A 17500-nucleotide genomic window follows, 5' to 3' on the forward strand; every position below is an offset into this window, starting at 1 on the left:
GGAAAAAAAAATATCAGAAAAAAGAAGAAAAGAAAAAAAGAAATAAAGATTTTGAAAAGCTCACCTCGAGAACGTCCTGCGCTGTTTGAAGGTATTCCCGTAGCATGGCCTCTTGTATTGCCCGCCATTCCTGCCGCGGATCCTCGAGTTGAGTTGTTTCTGAAATTAATCAAAGAGGAAAGAATTGTTAAATGGATTAGAACCGATCGACAATATTTGAACGTACACATAATCCGAAAATCCGTTTTTGGAAACTTACGATTGACATGATTGATGTAGTAAGCACCCACGTGTTTGTCATAGGCCTCTTCCCAGCCAAGAGGGAGCTCGTTTCCGATACAATCGGCGAATGTTTGCGGCTTTGTAAATCTGTAATAAGAAGAAAAAGAGGGAAGAAATAGAGCAGTCCTTTCAAAAGAAAAAAAGAAGAAAGAAAGAAATTCTTATTCTCTTATTCTCTCTCTCTCTCTCTCTCTCTCTCTCTCTCTCTCTCTCTCTCACTGTACTTTCTAATTTATCGGAGGGAGGATAAGATTCAAAATTAATAAAGAAACTAAAATCGATAGATTGGACAGTCCACAAATAAAAAATATATCTTTTCTTCTTCTCACAATAGACTGTAAAAAACATCGTTCGACCACGTTCCCTTCCTTTGGTATATACGGAGGTAATCATATCCGACCTTGTCCGACCTTCCAAGTTATGAACGAAAAGGAAAAAGGAAAAAAAAAAGAAAAAGAAAAAAAAGAAAAAGAAAAAAGAAAGAATGAAAAGAAGACACGGAATTCCTCTTCGTCTACCCGTCACGTGTTTCATCCTAATTTTATTCTCCCGAGAGCGTGCTCTCAAAGAAGAAAAAGAGAGAGAGAGAGAGAGAGAGAGAGAGAAGCATAATTTAACTGACAATGAGAGACATAAATACCTATTTAACTTGTACATTGTAGATCAATCCAAAATAAATAAAAAGAAGAAAAAAAGGGGAAAAAAAGAAAGAAAGAAAGAAAGACAGACAGAAACGGGAAAGAGAAAATAGAAAAAATATCGAACGATTAGAAGTGCGAGTAAATAAAAAAAAAAAAAAAAAAAAAAAAAAAGAAAAGAAAAAGTTTTACATTAGGGGAGCCAGCTAACGATGTTTTGCTTGACCTTGACATATGGTTGTCAAGGTCACTGTTCGAAGTAACAATCGAAAGATCTTAACCAACGTAGCTCTCGTCGTTTAGTAAATAAGTTGTTAGAAAAAAAAAAAAGAAAAAAAAAAAGAAAAAAAAAAAGAAAAAAAAAAAAAATTTTCATGAACTTTTTGTAATATTCGAAAACGATCTAAATAATTACATACGTTTTATAAAATATATTGTTAACAGATTCATTTCTTTTTTTTTTTTTTATTTATGTGTAATAAATTGTAAAAAAAAATCGTAAGAATGGGCGGGGATTATGGCCTGGGTTGCGTCTGGACTGAGAAAAAGATTTTTTCCTCGAAACTCGATTATTTTTTAAAATAATTTTTCGAAGATCATATACGCGGTGATATATTTTCTCAAATATTAAATGGTAAAATTTTCGAAGGACTAACTAACGAATCATTTTTCACATTTAGAAGATGGGCTGGGTTAAGTTCATTTTTTTTTCAGGCTAAGGATGCCCCGCCTACGTATTCGATTTACTACACATACAAAACAAAAAAAAAAGAAATGAATTGATTAAGAATATATATGTATTTTTATAAAACGTACACGGTCACTGTAAATTAAACAAAATTCGTGAAAATTCTTTTACAGATAATAGCATTTCATTACATTAACGAGCGACAGCAAAGAAGACCTTTTAATAGTTACACAGAACGGTGACCTTGACAACATATGCCAAGGTCAAGGTCATTGAGAACAGGTTCCCTTAATCTAGTTTTATCAAAAAAAAATTAACTCTCTCTCCCTCTCTTTCTCCCTCTCTTCCCCTACCTCTCTCTCTCTCTTTCTTTCTTTTTCACTCGCAATGGTACGTGTTTTTCATATACATATATTAGAAGGATAAGGATTCTTAATGTTTTCATTTGAAAATAAAAAGAGAGAGAGAGAGAGAGAGAGAGAGAGAGAGAAAGTATTTGTAGCTCATTTAATTTAAATAATCATTAATTGATAAAAGATACATAATTGATAAAAAATATATTAAAAAATATTACGTCCTATATAGAAACTTCGTTATATTATTATTGTTTATCTTCTTTAATACAATAATACAATTATTTATTTAATAGTTAACATATAAATTTAACGAAATGTATTTCATTGAAATATATATATAAGTTGTTTAAACATCTTGAAACGAGTTAAGACGATGCATTATCGCGTTCGTATACATACGTATATGTGTGCGTTCGTGCGTACGTGATCGCGCGCTTGCGTGCACATAGGAATATATATATATACATGCATGTATGTATGTGTAGATAGACGAGTATGTGTCAAAGCTTAGGAATGAATGTGTTTGCATGCGCACACGCACGCGTATAAAAAAGTATAGACGCGTGAATAGCACGCGTGCGCACGAAAGATTCGCCGATGCTACAGGATGCGTTTCGGAATGCGCTGCCTCTCCCCCTCGACCTCCTACTCCTCCCCCACCACCATACGCGTTACCTGCACGCCGGATGGGCTCCTCGGTTTCCGGAAGCGCTCGCACATATGCGCGCGCACGCACGCACGCACGCACACACACACACACACACACACACACACACTGTTTTTGTGCATCAATATATGTGTATTTGCACGTATGCACGAATAGCAGCTGTGTATATAAGTATGTGTTCGTAGATATATATACGTATGTATGTATGTATATACGCAAGAGAGAAAGAGAAAAAGAGAGAAAGAGAGAGAGAAAGAGATAGGTAAAACTGACGATACTGATCGCGCGCCTCGCATATGGTATGTTCCCTGAGGCGGTAGGGTTCTTAGTCCCCTTTTACCTTTACCTTTTACCTACCTACGAACTTCTCAAAGGTTCTTACAATTTTTCATGCTGTAACCGACCCGAAATTCCAAGAGAATTCCACGATAGAGTATTCGCTGCCGCCGCGATAACGCCAATGTCCATCGATTTATTTTCGAAAGAATTAACTCGCGAAATTATTTTCAATTCGTATCTAATCAGACAGAGAAAAAGAGAGAGAGAGAGAGAGAGAGAGAGAGAGAGAGAGAGAGAGAGAGAGAGAGAGGGAAAGAAAGAATGTGTAGCTTATTTATTTTAATCCTTTTCAATGACCGACAAAAATATATATATATATATATATATATATATATATATATATTATATGCAACAGAAAGAAAATTTAAAGGAAATATTATGAAATAACTATAATTGAAAATGTTAACAATTTAGATAATTATTCTATCATTCTCTCATATTCCGAGAAAGAGATAGAAAAAGAGAAAGAGAGAGAGATAAAGAGAGAAAAAGAGATGAACTTTTATTTTATATATGTTCTATAAATAAGTGTGAATAAACTGTGTACATAGAGGATGATTAAATTGAAGTTAATTAAATAAGAAAAATGAAATAACACAGGTAATAACAGACAACTATATATATGTATATATATATATATATATATATATATATATATATATATTCTTACTTGTAATGATAATAATCGTATAAATGGTATAATAAAAAAATTTTAATTCTGACGATAATAAAATGAAGAAATTATGAGAATAAAACGGATGATAAAGTAGTAAGATCGATTCCTTCTTTAATTTACGAACGTTAGAACGTCTTAATAGAGAATAATCTTTAACAGCTACGTCAGAGTATTACGTTGTCGTTTAAATTACACGCTTCCATTTGCTGGTGTATAATTAATAGATACATAGATGAAAACAATTAATTAGATCGTCCTTAATTATGTAACGACTACTATTAACGCAAATGTACGTACGTATGTATTATACATCTGTCTACGTGCATATACATATAGACATATATGTAAACGTGCATTTAATTTTCAATAAAATTCTATATTTGTGAGATTTAAAAAAGAAAAAAAAAAAGAAAAAGAAAAAGGAGAAGAGAAAAAAGAAAAATTAAAAATTGTTCAACCGAGAGAAAAGAAAAATATCCATGATCCAAATAATCGAATAAGAAAAATTTACTTTTCTTTAACGCTGAGTAACATTGAAATGGCCACATTCACATATATATATATATATATATATATATATATATATATATATTTATATATATCATATATAAATAAATATCTGTCTTATTTTATTTGTTCATCGACAAAAATAATTCAATTGTTATTAACAAAAATTATAAGCTAATTGATAACTATAAGTTACACATTATATAATATTATTTTAAAGATAACAAAAAATTGTTTATACAAAATTAATTTATACGATCAAATGAAAACTCTGATATCAAGTTTTAATAATATATCAATTCTCCCGAACAACAAAATGCTTATTATTACGAACGTGAGAGAGCTAAAAAAAAAAAAAAAGTAATAAGGAAATGTAATGCGAACGATTACATATCGACGTAACGAAGAATATCAATACATGATGTAATAATAAACATGTAATGTTACAGATAGATCATTATAAAATAAGGACAAGTTTTGTTACTGCATATGTGTATACGTTCATGATCCACGTGAATATAATTACATGTATACTCATACGTTTATATAGCTTCAGAAGGTAAAGAAAAAACGTGACCTTTGAAACAACGACGGTATTGTTGCATAGAATTCCAGAGAGAGAGAGAGAGAGAGAGAGAGAGAGAGAGAGAGAGAGAGAGAGAGAGAGAGAGAGAGAGAGAGAGAGAGAGAGAGAGAGGAAAGAGAGAAAGAGAGAGAAAACTCGTGGCTCAGGGACAACAATTTTCAATTCCATTCTTGCTACGTGAATCACGATTCTAGTAGCGTGCCCTTGGCCTTACAACATTTCTGCCCTACTACTGTTATAACAAGGTGCGACTGAGTGCGTAAATGTATGTACATACATACGTACGTATATGTTTGTGCGTGCATAAAACATGCACAAGATGCATGATGTATCTGTGTATGTATATATGAGTGTATATATACGTGTATGTATGTGTATATATATATATATATATATATATATATAAATTTTCAAATAAAGGACACAGTGAAACAGAGCCATAGGCGGAGGGAGGAATCAAATGGTGAATCGACGGTAAGTCAATATGACGCTGATATGCCAAGGTTATTAAAACGACTTAGCGAGTTCACAACTCGACTCAACGAACGTAAAAAGTAATGCGTAAATAATACGTATGTATGTTCGTAAAATTTTAATACCTTTCAAAATTATTCATATTTTTCTTCATGTCGATAAATAACTATTTCTTTATACCTCGATGCATTCCATATTTTTATACACATAGATGTTATAATATTAATCGAACTGATAAACCGAACTGATTAACTCCGTCGAATAATAAACGGAATTGATATAATTATAAATGATGTTCTTTTTTTATTTTTATAATTCTTTTTAAAAAAAGAAAAAAAAAATATATATATATATATATATGTATTAATAAAAATGTCTGATATTACATTTAATCTTAGAATTTAATGAAAATATCGCAAATTAGAAAATTTACAGATAATAATAATATTGGAGATTAAAAAATTTTATTTTTATATTATCAGCCATGAAGATTGAATGATTAAAATTATATGATAAATATTGATAATTTTGAAATATTATTATTCGTATAAAAGAATAGATATTTATTTCGCTTTAATAATAATATTTATGTATAAATGAAGTTCGATAATAAGTTAAATAATTTAATATTAAAGAAGTAATTATCAAAATATTAAAATTAATTTACTTGTAATTGATTAAATAAAAAAATAAATAAATAAATAAAATAAGATAAAAAATGAAAGGAAGAAAAGATAAAAAAAAAAAAAAAAAAAAAATCATGTCGAACGACACACTTGACAATCAAATAAAGGATTCATAATAATTTCTAATTCTAGACTAAATAAAAAATGTAAATCAGGAATGATAAATTAGTTATTTCAATATTCTTTCGTTCTATGGAATGAAACGTGTAAACCCATGTTCCTATAGAAACTATTTCGCTATTGACTCGCCAGAGTGGAATTTGACGGTGGAAGGAAATAAACAAACGTTCCGCTTGATTTCCTTTGCACTGAAATTCCACGTAGATTTCGTCATACACGCCTTCGGTGTTCCTTCCTCCTCCGTCGTTTTGTTCGTTTCTTCGCATATCTTTTATCGGGAATGTAATAAAAGATAAAAAAAAAAAAAAGAAAATAAAAAAAAAGTAAAAAAAAAAAAAAAATAAAAATAAAAAGAAAAAAAAAAGAACGAAAGAAAAAGAAAGAGACGTAACTAAGAAATTTCAGTCCTTTACACATTCCTCCTATCTTTACACACATTCATACCCTCGAATATTTTCGCGATGATTACGATGTAAAGTCTAGCCGACGTCTATATATATATATATATATATATATATATATATATATATATATATATATGTATGTATGTATATATACATATGACAGCAAACACGTAAATGACGTTTATCGAAGAAACACATTCTTTTATCTTTAACACACGTCGTGTCACTCCAAACCTTTCGAAAATTTTTCTTTTTATTTTTCTATCTTCGATCTGTACACTTCATCATGATACATTTTATAATGCGTTATTTTTAACAATTGCGTATAAAAGAAATTTAATTCGATCGATAAAGTGTACTTTTAAAAATAAAAATTCATTCGATTTCACGGAGAAATTTTATCGATAAATCTTTTATAATCGAACTAATAATTATTATTTATTGCCGGATTCGATTTAAAAATTATCTTAATGACTTTTTCTTCTTCTTCTTCTTCTTTTTTTTTTTCTTTTTTTTTCGGAGAATTCGTCAAGATTATTTAAGATTGATATCAATTCGATTAAGGTATATAAGTGTATATGTATTTGCATGCGCAGAAGCAACTGGAAGTGTAGATATTCAATTAATGCGGAAGGAACGCGAACAACGTATCGTAAAAGACTGACTCATATGAAAGATTATAGCTTTTGTTTCGTTATTTACAATATGTGTGCTTCCATTTCGACTCAGACTTTATATTCCGCATTTGACACTTCTCCACCACAAAAACGGATCGAACACGTTTATCACATCAAGCTACTTGTCTTTAGATACGTGAATCATTTTCTTATTTACAATGGTTATAGGTTTATCTATCTATTTTTATCATATCTCGGGAATGAATTCGTTTCAATCATAACGATAACAATCGGTGAAATTATCATTTCCGAGTTTAATCGATACACAGGATACAACCTACATTCATTAATAGATTTACCTATTATTGAAAAATATATTGAAGGATAAAAACTGTTATATAATCAAATTATTTATAATCGTTTATAACAATCGTTTATAACTATTAATATATATATACTCGTATATGTCAAATAATTGAAGCTAGCAAGTTTTTGTATCCTAAAAGATATATATATATATAGGTTAATTTAAAAAGATAATTTTTAAGTTTAAAGATATATCAAAAAAAATTTTTTTTAATTTATTATTCAAATTTCAATTCATATTTTTGTAGATAACTTTTATATCCTTTGAAATCTAAACGTATTCAAATTAAAAACAATCAAATATTATATTGTTTGAATTAATTTTTTCATAAAATAATATCAAATTTCGTTGTTGCATAAAAAATTATTTGTTAAATCGGAAATTACCATAAACTGATTAATACAAAAAATCTCTCTCTCTCTCTCTCTCTCTCTCTCTCTCTCTCTCTCTCTCTCTCTCTGTCAATCGTTTTCTCAACTAAAATCAAATTAGGATATCGATATAGACAGGGAAAGAAGTGTGAGAATTTTAATGATCTAATGAGCTTCTGCTTGGTTCTCACAGACATAAGATATATCGATTACATCTTACGAAGAAAAAAAAATATTCATATAGAAGAATTTTATTTCACAATTTTTATCTATATGTATATATATATACACACACAAACATACATACATACACATACACACACACACATATATATATATATATAGATATATAATTTTTTTTTTTAATTTTACAGAGGAGTAAACAACTGTCTCGATCGTGTATTTTCACAATCGAACGACGGATAGATATCGTTTATAAGTATTATCGAACAATGAACGTCGCCGCAGGAATGAAATCCAAGCGCAATTATAAATAATTACAATGGTAGTAAAGGTACAATCGCTCGTGACTTGGATCGCGATCTCTTTAGAATGACGCCGGCGGTCTCCTACGAAACAATAGCATGACTCTCGGAGAGGGCCGACGAGGAATGCGCTGATTTCACTCCGCGATCTTACGCACGCTGCCGAGTCTTATTTCTTTTTCTTTACAACGAGGTATTTTTCACTAGATACACGAGAGAAGAGAGAACAATTTCGTAAAAATATCTTCATTCTCTCTCTCTCTCTCTCTCTCTCTCTCTCTCTCTCTCTCTCTCTCTCTCTCTCTCACGTTTTGTAACATTGAAAATATATCATATAATTCGTTACAAATATTCTTTTAATCAACGAAATCAGCAATTATAATTATTTTTATTTTTAACTACCCTGTAGATATTTAGACACAAAAATTGGTATCCTATAATAAACTTTTACTTCTTTAATCTTATAACACATCGAATTGTCTTGTTTTTGTGGTTTTTATTTTGTTGTTTGTTTTTGTTTTACATACATTCGAAGAAATTAAAAAGTCATATATAGTTACGTATTAAGTGATCATTGAAGCAGAGAATTATTGTCGTGATGCTTTCTTTCTTTCTTTTTTTTTTTTTTTTTTTTTTTTTGAACAGTAAAACAGTAAAATATTGTCGTCATTCGAAATTCCATCCATTTCCTTTTTAACCGTTGTCGATCGATTTGCATCAACAATATCAATAGAATATTACGTGTCCGTAAACAAATGAAATGATTGAAAATTTGACGTTAAACGCTAAATATGGAGAAACCACGTTCGATACAACTGCAAGCTGAATCGAAAAAAAAAAAAGAAAAAGAAAAAAAAACAATAAGGAGGAAGAAGATATTACGTTACGGGAACGATCGTGTCGTTCTCGAACGTTTACGAAAGAACGCCTACAGAGGCGATTTCGTGAATGTCGCAAAAGAGCTAAATAGCGATGGAAAGTGCCGAGCCAAGTTTCGCGTTAAGGAGAAATTCAAATTATTACCTTTCGCAAAAGGTATGAGTTATGTACGTGGGTTCGTAACGTTCTTCCCGTCTCCTTCGCCTCTTACCCCTTCCCCTCCCCCTCTTACCTCCTTCTTTTATTCTAACTATCAGACTCGATTATGGAGAATAGTTTTTTGTTACGAAGTTTGTCGTCATTTCGAAAGAATTCATACTTAAATTCTCATTCTTATCGCTTTTGCGATCAAACTCTTAAAACGGCTATGAAATTACGATTGAAATATTTTTAACACCCCGTATATACGAGATATATATATATATATATATATATATATATATATATATATATATACTTTGGTTTTGTTTGTCTTTTTTTTTTTTTTAATTTATTTACATTCAAGTTCTTTTGCAAAAATATAATGTTGATAAATATTAAGACACCAGAGATCTTGGAAATCGTCGAAGTTTCAATTTTTAATATTTATATATATAATATAAATATATATAATATATATAATATTTATATATATTTATATAACACCTTCGTTATTTTCCTTCGGTATCTTTCATTACATAATTGAACGCTATCAATAACTGACCCATCCAATATTATAATCAAAAAGAAAATTTCTAAATTTCGAACATATTAACAAAGAAATATTGTAGATTGAATTATCATTGACATGTATACATGATATAATCGCATATAAAATAAAATGTTGTTCCTCTCTGTCAATAAACAGAAATATAAGATGGGGAAAGAAGAAGAAAAAAAAAAGAAAAAAAAAAAAAAATAAAAAAAAGAACAAGCAAACTGACATTTGAATAACTCAATTATGCATTGTTAAGATAAAATAATGCATTCTCTAGGAAAAGTTAATGACGAAATGTTCTTTTACGAGGATTAAAATAAAGAGAAAAGAAAGAAAATGAAAAAAAAAAGGAAAAGAAAAAAAAAGGAAAAAAAAAAAACTCTTTCTAATCTCTCTCGTATGGTATTTCTCGAAAGAAAGTTCTAAGAGGAATGCAATGGCAAACGCAAAAATCAACGTACACGTTCAAGAGGTATCGTACGCGTTTGTTCATCGATTTTCTACTTGTCGGAGGAGGTTATTACATAATCTTCTCGAGGGCTTCCCCCTCCAATCGACCTTTTCTCCGAACGGCTTCGTAACATAGATGCTGCTGCTACTACTACTATTACTATTACTACTACTATTACTACTACTACTACTATTACTACTATTACTACTACTATTACTACTACTTCCATTATTCCTACTGTTACTACACTACTGCTACTACTACTACATTACTACTACTACTACTATTACTACTATTATTATTACTAATACTACTACTACAATTGACAATGAAAATAAACAATTTTTGAGGAAGAAACCTCGAAAGAAACAGGAAATGCAATTTCATCGATCCACGTGGACAGCAATAACGTAATTCGGTCCATTCCTAGATTATGAAATCATTATGTTGCATATGTAATGTTAACGCGTGGCTGCGTACACGATGAAGAACAACGTATTACATCAATACGATACGTATTCCCAACAAAATTTCCTTTCACATTTGTTTTACGACATAACAGAAACAAAGGAAAAAAAGGAAAAAAAAAAAAGGAGAACTCGATAACTCGCTTAGTAAAAGTTACAACAGAATTTGTCTTTCTCTGATTCGTTGATCCACCGATAGACGTTCGGACTCTTTATTGAAAAGTTTACCGACATTTACAGAATAACGTTTAATAAAGGAAATATTCATTTCCTTCGCTTATCTCTTCGAAGATTTGATAGAGAGAGAGAGAGAGAGAGAGAGAGAAAGAGAAAGAGAAAGAAAAAGAGAGTGAGAGAGGGAGAGAGAGAGAAAGAGAAGAAAAAGAAAGAGAAAAAAATAAAAAGAAAGAGGAGAAGAAAATATTCATTCGAAAAACTATAAGGGCATGGCTTGAAATCTGCGATGATGATAAAAAGAAAAAAAAAATCCGAGGAAAATAGAAAGTAAACCGATCGAAATTCGAGTCATTTAAAATATACTCGAAGGATTCATGCGAATAAGCTTGATGTATGTAAAAGGGAAGAAGAGCGATGTTCGATGTTAACTCGGTGTTAATAAATTCAAGAATTCGGACTAAAGGGTTAGATTTTTTATCTTATAGAGAGCAATAAGGAGGATGAGAGGGATGGGCGAGGGGAAAGGGATGGGAAAGGTTATATAGGATGCGAGATCGACGCAGGTGTGGCTATTTATTTGTTGGCTAGGCGAGAGAGACACGGCCCTGAATAATGCCGTCCGCGCTCACCTATATGCATGGGCATACAAATCGCGTGGGTGTCTCTTCGACTACCTGGCTCTGCCCCAAGGGCACTACTTGCGTGCATTGCTGAAAGAATGGGTATGCATGTATCCACGTATGCACGTAGATATGTATATATGTATTTATGTATCTATATGTAATCATATACATATATATATATATATATATATATATATACTCACACACGTACACATACATGTGTCGTACACTTTTATCTGTTTAGACGTCGTAAGGCCACACGAGAAAAGCACCAATCTATCGTTCTTAAAAACCAGAGTAAAAGGCGACGCGTTTTAAAAACGATATGCGACACCTAACGAAAGTCACTTACTCGAAAGAAGTCGTAATCAATCTCTTATAATAAATGATATAATCATTTATTGTTATTCATTCGGCAAAGGATAAAATAAAATAAATTTTGCTATAGTATCCTTTATCTATTTTATCATTAGATTTAATTGGATAATAATAATAATAATCAATTAATCAATTAATTTAATCGTTCAATTCTTCTAATTTTTCAAGTTAAAAAAAGATTTAAAAGCATTTCACAGTTTTTCATTGGCTTATGTACCCCCTATACCTATATGTACCTATATGTACCTGTAAAGCAAGTGGAATTCGCTCGCGTACACGGTTCTCACGATTCCACTGGTATTCGCGCGCTCAACGATTGGCTCGCGAAAGGCGAAGTGGTACGTGTAACGCGAGTTTATAGGAAACTCCGTTCGGTCGGAATGCGGCTAACGCGATGGTACGACCGCAAGTATTCGCCTCGTAAGTCTCTTTCCCTCTGGAGTTTGTTTCAAAAACACAATACCACCGTTCTGTCGGTTACGTCAGGCGGCTAGGTAAGATAGATTATACAAAAAAAAAAAAGAAAAAAAAAGAAAAAAAAAGAAGAAAAAAAAAAGAAGAAGAAGAAGAAGAAAAAGAAGAAAAAGGGAAAACGTTCAAAGCGACTAAATGAGATATAGGCTGTACGATTTAAAAATATGATTTCACTTAAATGAGAACACGAGTTCATTTCGATAGAATAGATTAGATTCGGTTGGTCGATCTGCAATCGAGTAATCATGCTAATCGAAAAAAAAGACGCTAGTTAATTCGTCCGAGTAATAGTGTATTCGTTCACAAACCAATGTAAAGTGTACAAGTACACACACACACATCCATACATACATACATATATATATATATATACTCGCGATCCCATCTCGCGCTACACACGCGTGTACTTATGGCGTAGTGCAAGGCATCCTGCTTCGGCATAGTTCGACTCGCTTCGGTTACGTTCGTTTCCATTCGTGGCCACTCGGCTCGGCGCGTAGCCGTGGCATGCGGCCGCGTCACGACGCTGGAATGTATCGAATTTCCAAGTTTGGGAACACTCTTGGCCCCCTTAATTTGTGCCATGGCTTTGCTCACGCACGCGTATACGTGACAGCACGCTCGCTCGTGCGTAAATACGCTGGGGAAGAGAGGAAAAAAAATAAGAGAGAGAGAGAGAGAGAGAGACAGAGAGAGAAAGAGGTGGGGTGGGGGTAAGGGGGAGGGGGAACAAAACAAAAAAATAACAACAAAAAAGAAATAAAGAAAGAAAAAGCGAGTTTACCCTAGGCCTCTCTTTCTCTCTATCTATCTATCTCTATCTATCTATCTATCTATCTATCTATCTATCTATCTATCTTGTATGGTCACGCCATGAAAACTTTTCTTCTATGGAGAAACGATCGAAAACAAGGTAGACATGGGTGGGTAGGGGATCTCGATCTTTATAAACGATACCCTTCTTCTCCCCCACCATCGCCACAAATCCATCTCGAATGGCACGGCCACCTTGATACTCGTCCTATCAAAGAAAACTCAAGGCGTCGTGACCATTCTGTACGGCGCATTGTGTAACGCACGATAAAGGAATGCCGTTCGGATGCAGTGATCTAAGGAAGGTCAAACGCAAGCGTTCTTATTATCGTGTTAAAGGAACGCTTCTATATGACTAAGGAACTATACTACGGCCCCCTCTGGACTCTAATCAATAGACATGACCCGATCTAGGCATTGGTTAACACATTAAATTTTAATGGACCATAGCTATTTGTAATTTTCTTTTCATATTTTATATTGTAATGATTTCTATCTCTTTATTTTTCTTTTTTTTTTTTTCTTCTTTCTTTTTTTCTTTTTTTTTTCGTTTCTTTAATTTCTTAACGCACATCACGAACAAATTACAAGAATATCTCACATTTCCTATGTGTCAATCAAGATTAATTCATTGTAATCCATAATAAGACTTTTCTTGTAAATTAACTATTTTTTTTTTCTTTGTCCTTTATTAAAGATAATTAAGATAAATTAAAAATAATATAGATAACGAAATAACGATTAACCATATTAGAGAAATATTTTCAATCGGTTTATCGGAAATACCGAGCTATTTGCGATGATGATTGTGACACTCAAAGTTCACAATGTAAAAATCAGATGATACTAATACACTTGTAAGAGTACGATAAAGACATTACAGACTAAGTCAAAAGATTTTTCAAGCGATATTGATGATGACATTTGTTGTGATAATAATGAAAGTACAGATATCGAGATTTTTATGCGAGAGAAATAATAACGAAAAAATATATTCATTTCGAGTGATTACGAGCTAGATATAGTTAATTATTTCATAAATAGATTATCTGATAATTTCATTGTTTTTTTTTGTGATAACGATCATTAGTTAACGGAAGAAAGGAAATAATTTAAAAAAAAAAATAGCTTACTATCGTATACGATTAACAATAAAATATATAACCTAAGAGATTATTATTATTAACTTATTTTTTTAATTCTCCGTCATTTTGAAATAGAAAGTCCTCTATATTTCCTCTATATTTCCTCTAAAAGTCCTCTATATTAATAGAAAGTCCTGTATTTCTATTTTTTTTGTTTTTGTTTTTGTTTTAATCTAAAACTATAAAAATATATAAATCGCATGCATTACGTTCACGAATGTAAATTTTCATATAAAACTGAAAGATCTAAAATTTATAGTAGCTTCGAAGATAATCGTCTGTTGCACTTTCCGCCATGTAACGTGAGTACAAGGAACTCCCTGCTGTCGTGCCTAATAAACGAGCAAGGAGTCATTAAAGGAGCGAACAGCACGACGTGTTTAATCGCAAGACGTGATAGCGACGTGTATTATAATTAGATCCTGGGCTCTATCTACCTTTCTTTTCGGACGAGCATTAGTTTATCATCTTTTTAAAATTGACATGAATTTGACACCAACGCACGCGTACCATGACACGAGAAAGATCATTATCGCATTCGGCCATAGTTTATCGTTAAAAGCTTAGCTCGTATAAACGAGACACCTGCTCCGTTGAAGAAAGAAAAATAAATTTGTATTATCTCTCTTTCTCTTTTCCTCTCTCTCTCTCTCTCTCTCTCTCTCTCTCTCTCTCTCTCTCTCTCTCTTTTTCTCTCTTTTTTCCCATCGTATAGCACACCATCGACCTATGACGTAATTTGCTGGCAAATGTGTTTTCTATAACAGATTCCTGTGAATTCCGTCTAAAAGAAGATAGGACTGCATAAACACACATATACGCTCGCACGCACATAGAAATAACAGAAAGTGAGAGATGGAGAGGGAGAGAGAGAAAAAGAGAGAGAGCTACAAAAGCATTATGCATAAATTATAAACACTGACTGCATTTTTAGCGAGTCTTTCCAGATAGAAAGAGATGATAAAAGAAAACACGGTGAGATAAAAAGAGAAAAAGAGGGAGTAGAAAGAAAGAGAGAGAGAGAGAGAGAGAGAGAGAAAGAGAGAGAGAGAGAGAGAGAGAGACAAATAGAGACAGAGAGATTCCGTGAAGAGATTTTTCTAAACACAGATGGCAAGCAGATGCCGTTGGCACGATGCGTTATGAACGTGAGATTGTGCCGGGAAAAGTGGTTCTCGTTCCTGCGTTGCAACGTACTCGAGACGCAACCCAACGCATTCTTTGCTTCGGGATCGCGAGGAAAAAGATCCCAGACCGAAGAAAGATAGAGAGAGAGAAAGAGATAAAGAGAGAGAAAGAAATAAAGAGAGAGAAAGAGAGAAAGAGAGAGAAAGGGCACTTGCTTGTTCTCTTCTTCATCTTCGTTGAACTCGTCTCTGAAAGATTTCGAGCAAGGACGTTCGTCTGTCATTTGTACGAAAAAAATAAAGAAGATATGTACATTGACCCTTTCGAATTACCGTGTAGGATTACTATTGCTCTCAGCAAGGAAAAAAAAAACTCACTCGAAAATCTCTCCAGTTAAACGGGACTGAACGTCAAATCTTTTCGAGATTATTTTATTTCGTTTGTCAATACCACCAACTTCAATTGAATACGGCATCGTTGCGAATCTCTGACAATGTTATATACATATCTATAATGAATATCGTTACTAATTTCTTTGACGCCGATACTGCTGTGTAAAACAGTAATCACGTGACACGAAAAGAAGATATCAGTCAACTCGTTGACTGCTGCGGAATTTTCGCATGTCTTATCCTGAAGGTCACTCTCTCTCTTTCTTTCTCTCTCTCTCTCTCTCTCTCTCTCTCTCTATATATATATATATATATATATATATATATATATATATGTCTGTGTGTGTGTGTATGTAGAGAGATTTTTTATTATTAGAAGCTTATAACGATAAATTATTGCTTTGAATCTTACGATTAAATAAGACTAGACTCTTATCACTAATTTTAGGTTCTTCTTAATAAATCGTTTAGTCGACCAAAAATACTCTATTTTCACTACGAAATATTACAAAATAAAAGTTATATATTTGCTCTCTTTCTCTCTCTCTCTATTGTTATTTGTTTTATCATTATTTAAATATATATGTATATGTTTAACATATTATTATATATTATAAAGTATATAAAGTATTATAAACTACAAAAGTTTTTGAAAGAAATACCAAATGGAGGAACAACAATGCATCTCTCCCTTCTATCCTCTCTCTCTTCCTCTTTCTCTTCGATCGCCATGTAATAATTATCTCGATAAGAAATATAAAACGAGGTAATAAAAAAGAAAAATAAATGAAACTAGATAAAAGAATGTTAAGCTATTCATAAGTCTTGGTAAGAATTGTTATATATTATCGGTTTACAGTGAAAAAGAATAATCCGGATAAATGCATGAAAAGCCGGTAAACCCTTCCCCTCTTCCCTAACCCCTTCCCCAAAGCCAAGAGAGCGTAATAGCCGTGCCGCAACGAAGAATGCACTAAAAGCAGGTTGGGTCTATTTTTAGGTACCGGCCGGGGTCGTACACACGAGGCGTACATACATACATACATACATACATACATACATACATACATACATACATACATACATACATACATACATACATACATACTTACATACATACATATATACATATATACATACATACATATTTACGTACATACGTATTTACGTGCATACGTACATACGAATACGCATATATACGTATATACATATATATATATATATATATATATATATATGCATACTATATGAAGGTATAGAGTGAGAAAGACAGAGAAGAAAGGAGGAACTGGCTGTGAGAGATGCACAGCGTTTACTCTACCGCCCACGGGGCTACGAGGACGAACGTAGCCATGCAAGTATCGGTCGTGTGCTGCCGTGTATTCGAACGAAAGACACCTCCGCGATGGAACTCGAGGCTCCGAGGAAGGAGGAAGGCATGCGTTATATACGCCGATCTCGTTCCTCCATCCTCTTCGAAGGCGGCCGTACACCGACGAGCACCATCTACTGGTCGGATCACAAAATTTCAGGATACAAGTTCGACAGTGAACTCTACACTTAAAGAAAACTTATGTTCATAAAGATATTTTACATTTCCGTCATGCTCCTAC

At 32.4% G+C, this 17500-nt stretch overlaps 1 protein-coding gene across 2 annotated transcripts in view; it reads right to left on the reverse strand.

Annotated features, from left to right (window-relative positions):
* The window catches only part of kibra (WW and C2 domain containing protein kibra), a 59305-nt gene that overhangs the window by 33961 nt on the left and 7844 nt on the right, over positions 1-17500 (reverse strand). For both annotated transcript variants that reach the window (XM_085656420.1, XM_035885879.2), the window contains 2 exons: positions 260-369; positions 65-159 (listed from right to left, as the gene is read on the reverse strand). In XM_085656420.1, the coding sequence (XP_085512546.1) occupies positions 65-159; positions 260-369 (205 nt within the window). The remainder of the gene's footprint in view (positions 1-64; positions 160-259; positions 370-17500) is intronic.

Source organism: Vespa mandarinia, chromosome 4 (genome assembly GCF_050613455.1).
Source record: "Vespa mandarinia isolate Hongniang chromosome 4, ASM5061345v1, whole genome shotgun sequence".
NCBI classification, from domain to species: Eukaryota; Metazoa; Arthropoda; class Insecta; order Hymenoptera; family Vespidae; genus Vespa; species Vespa mandarinia.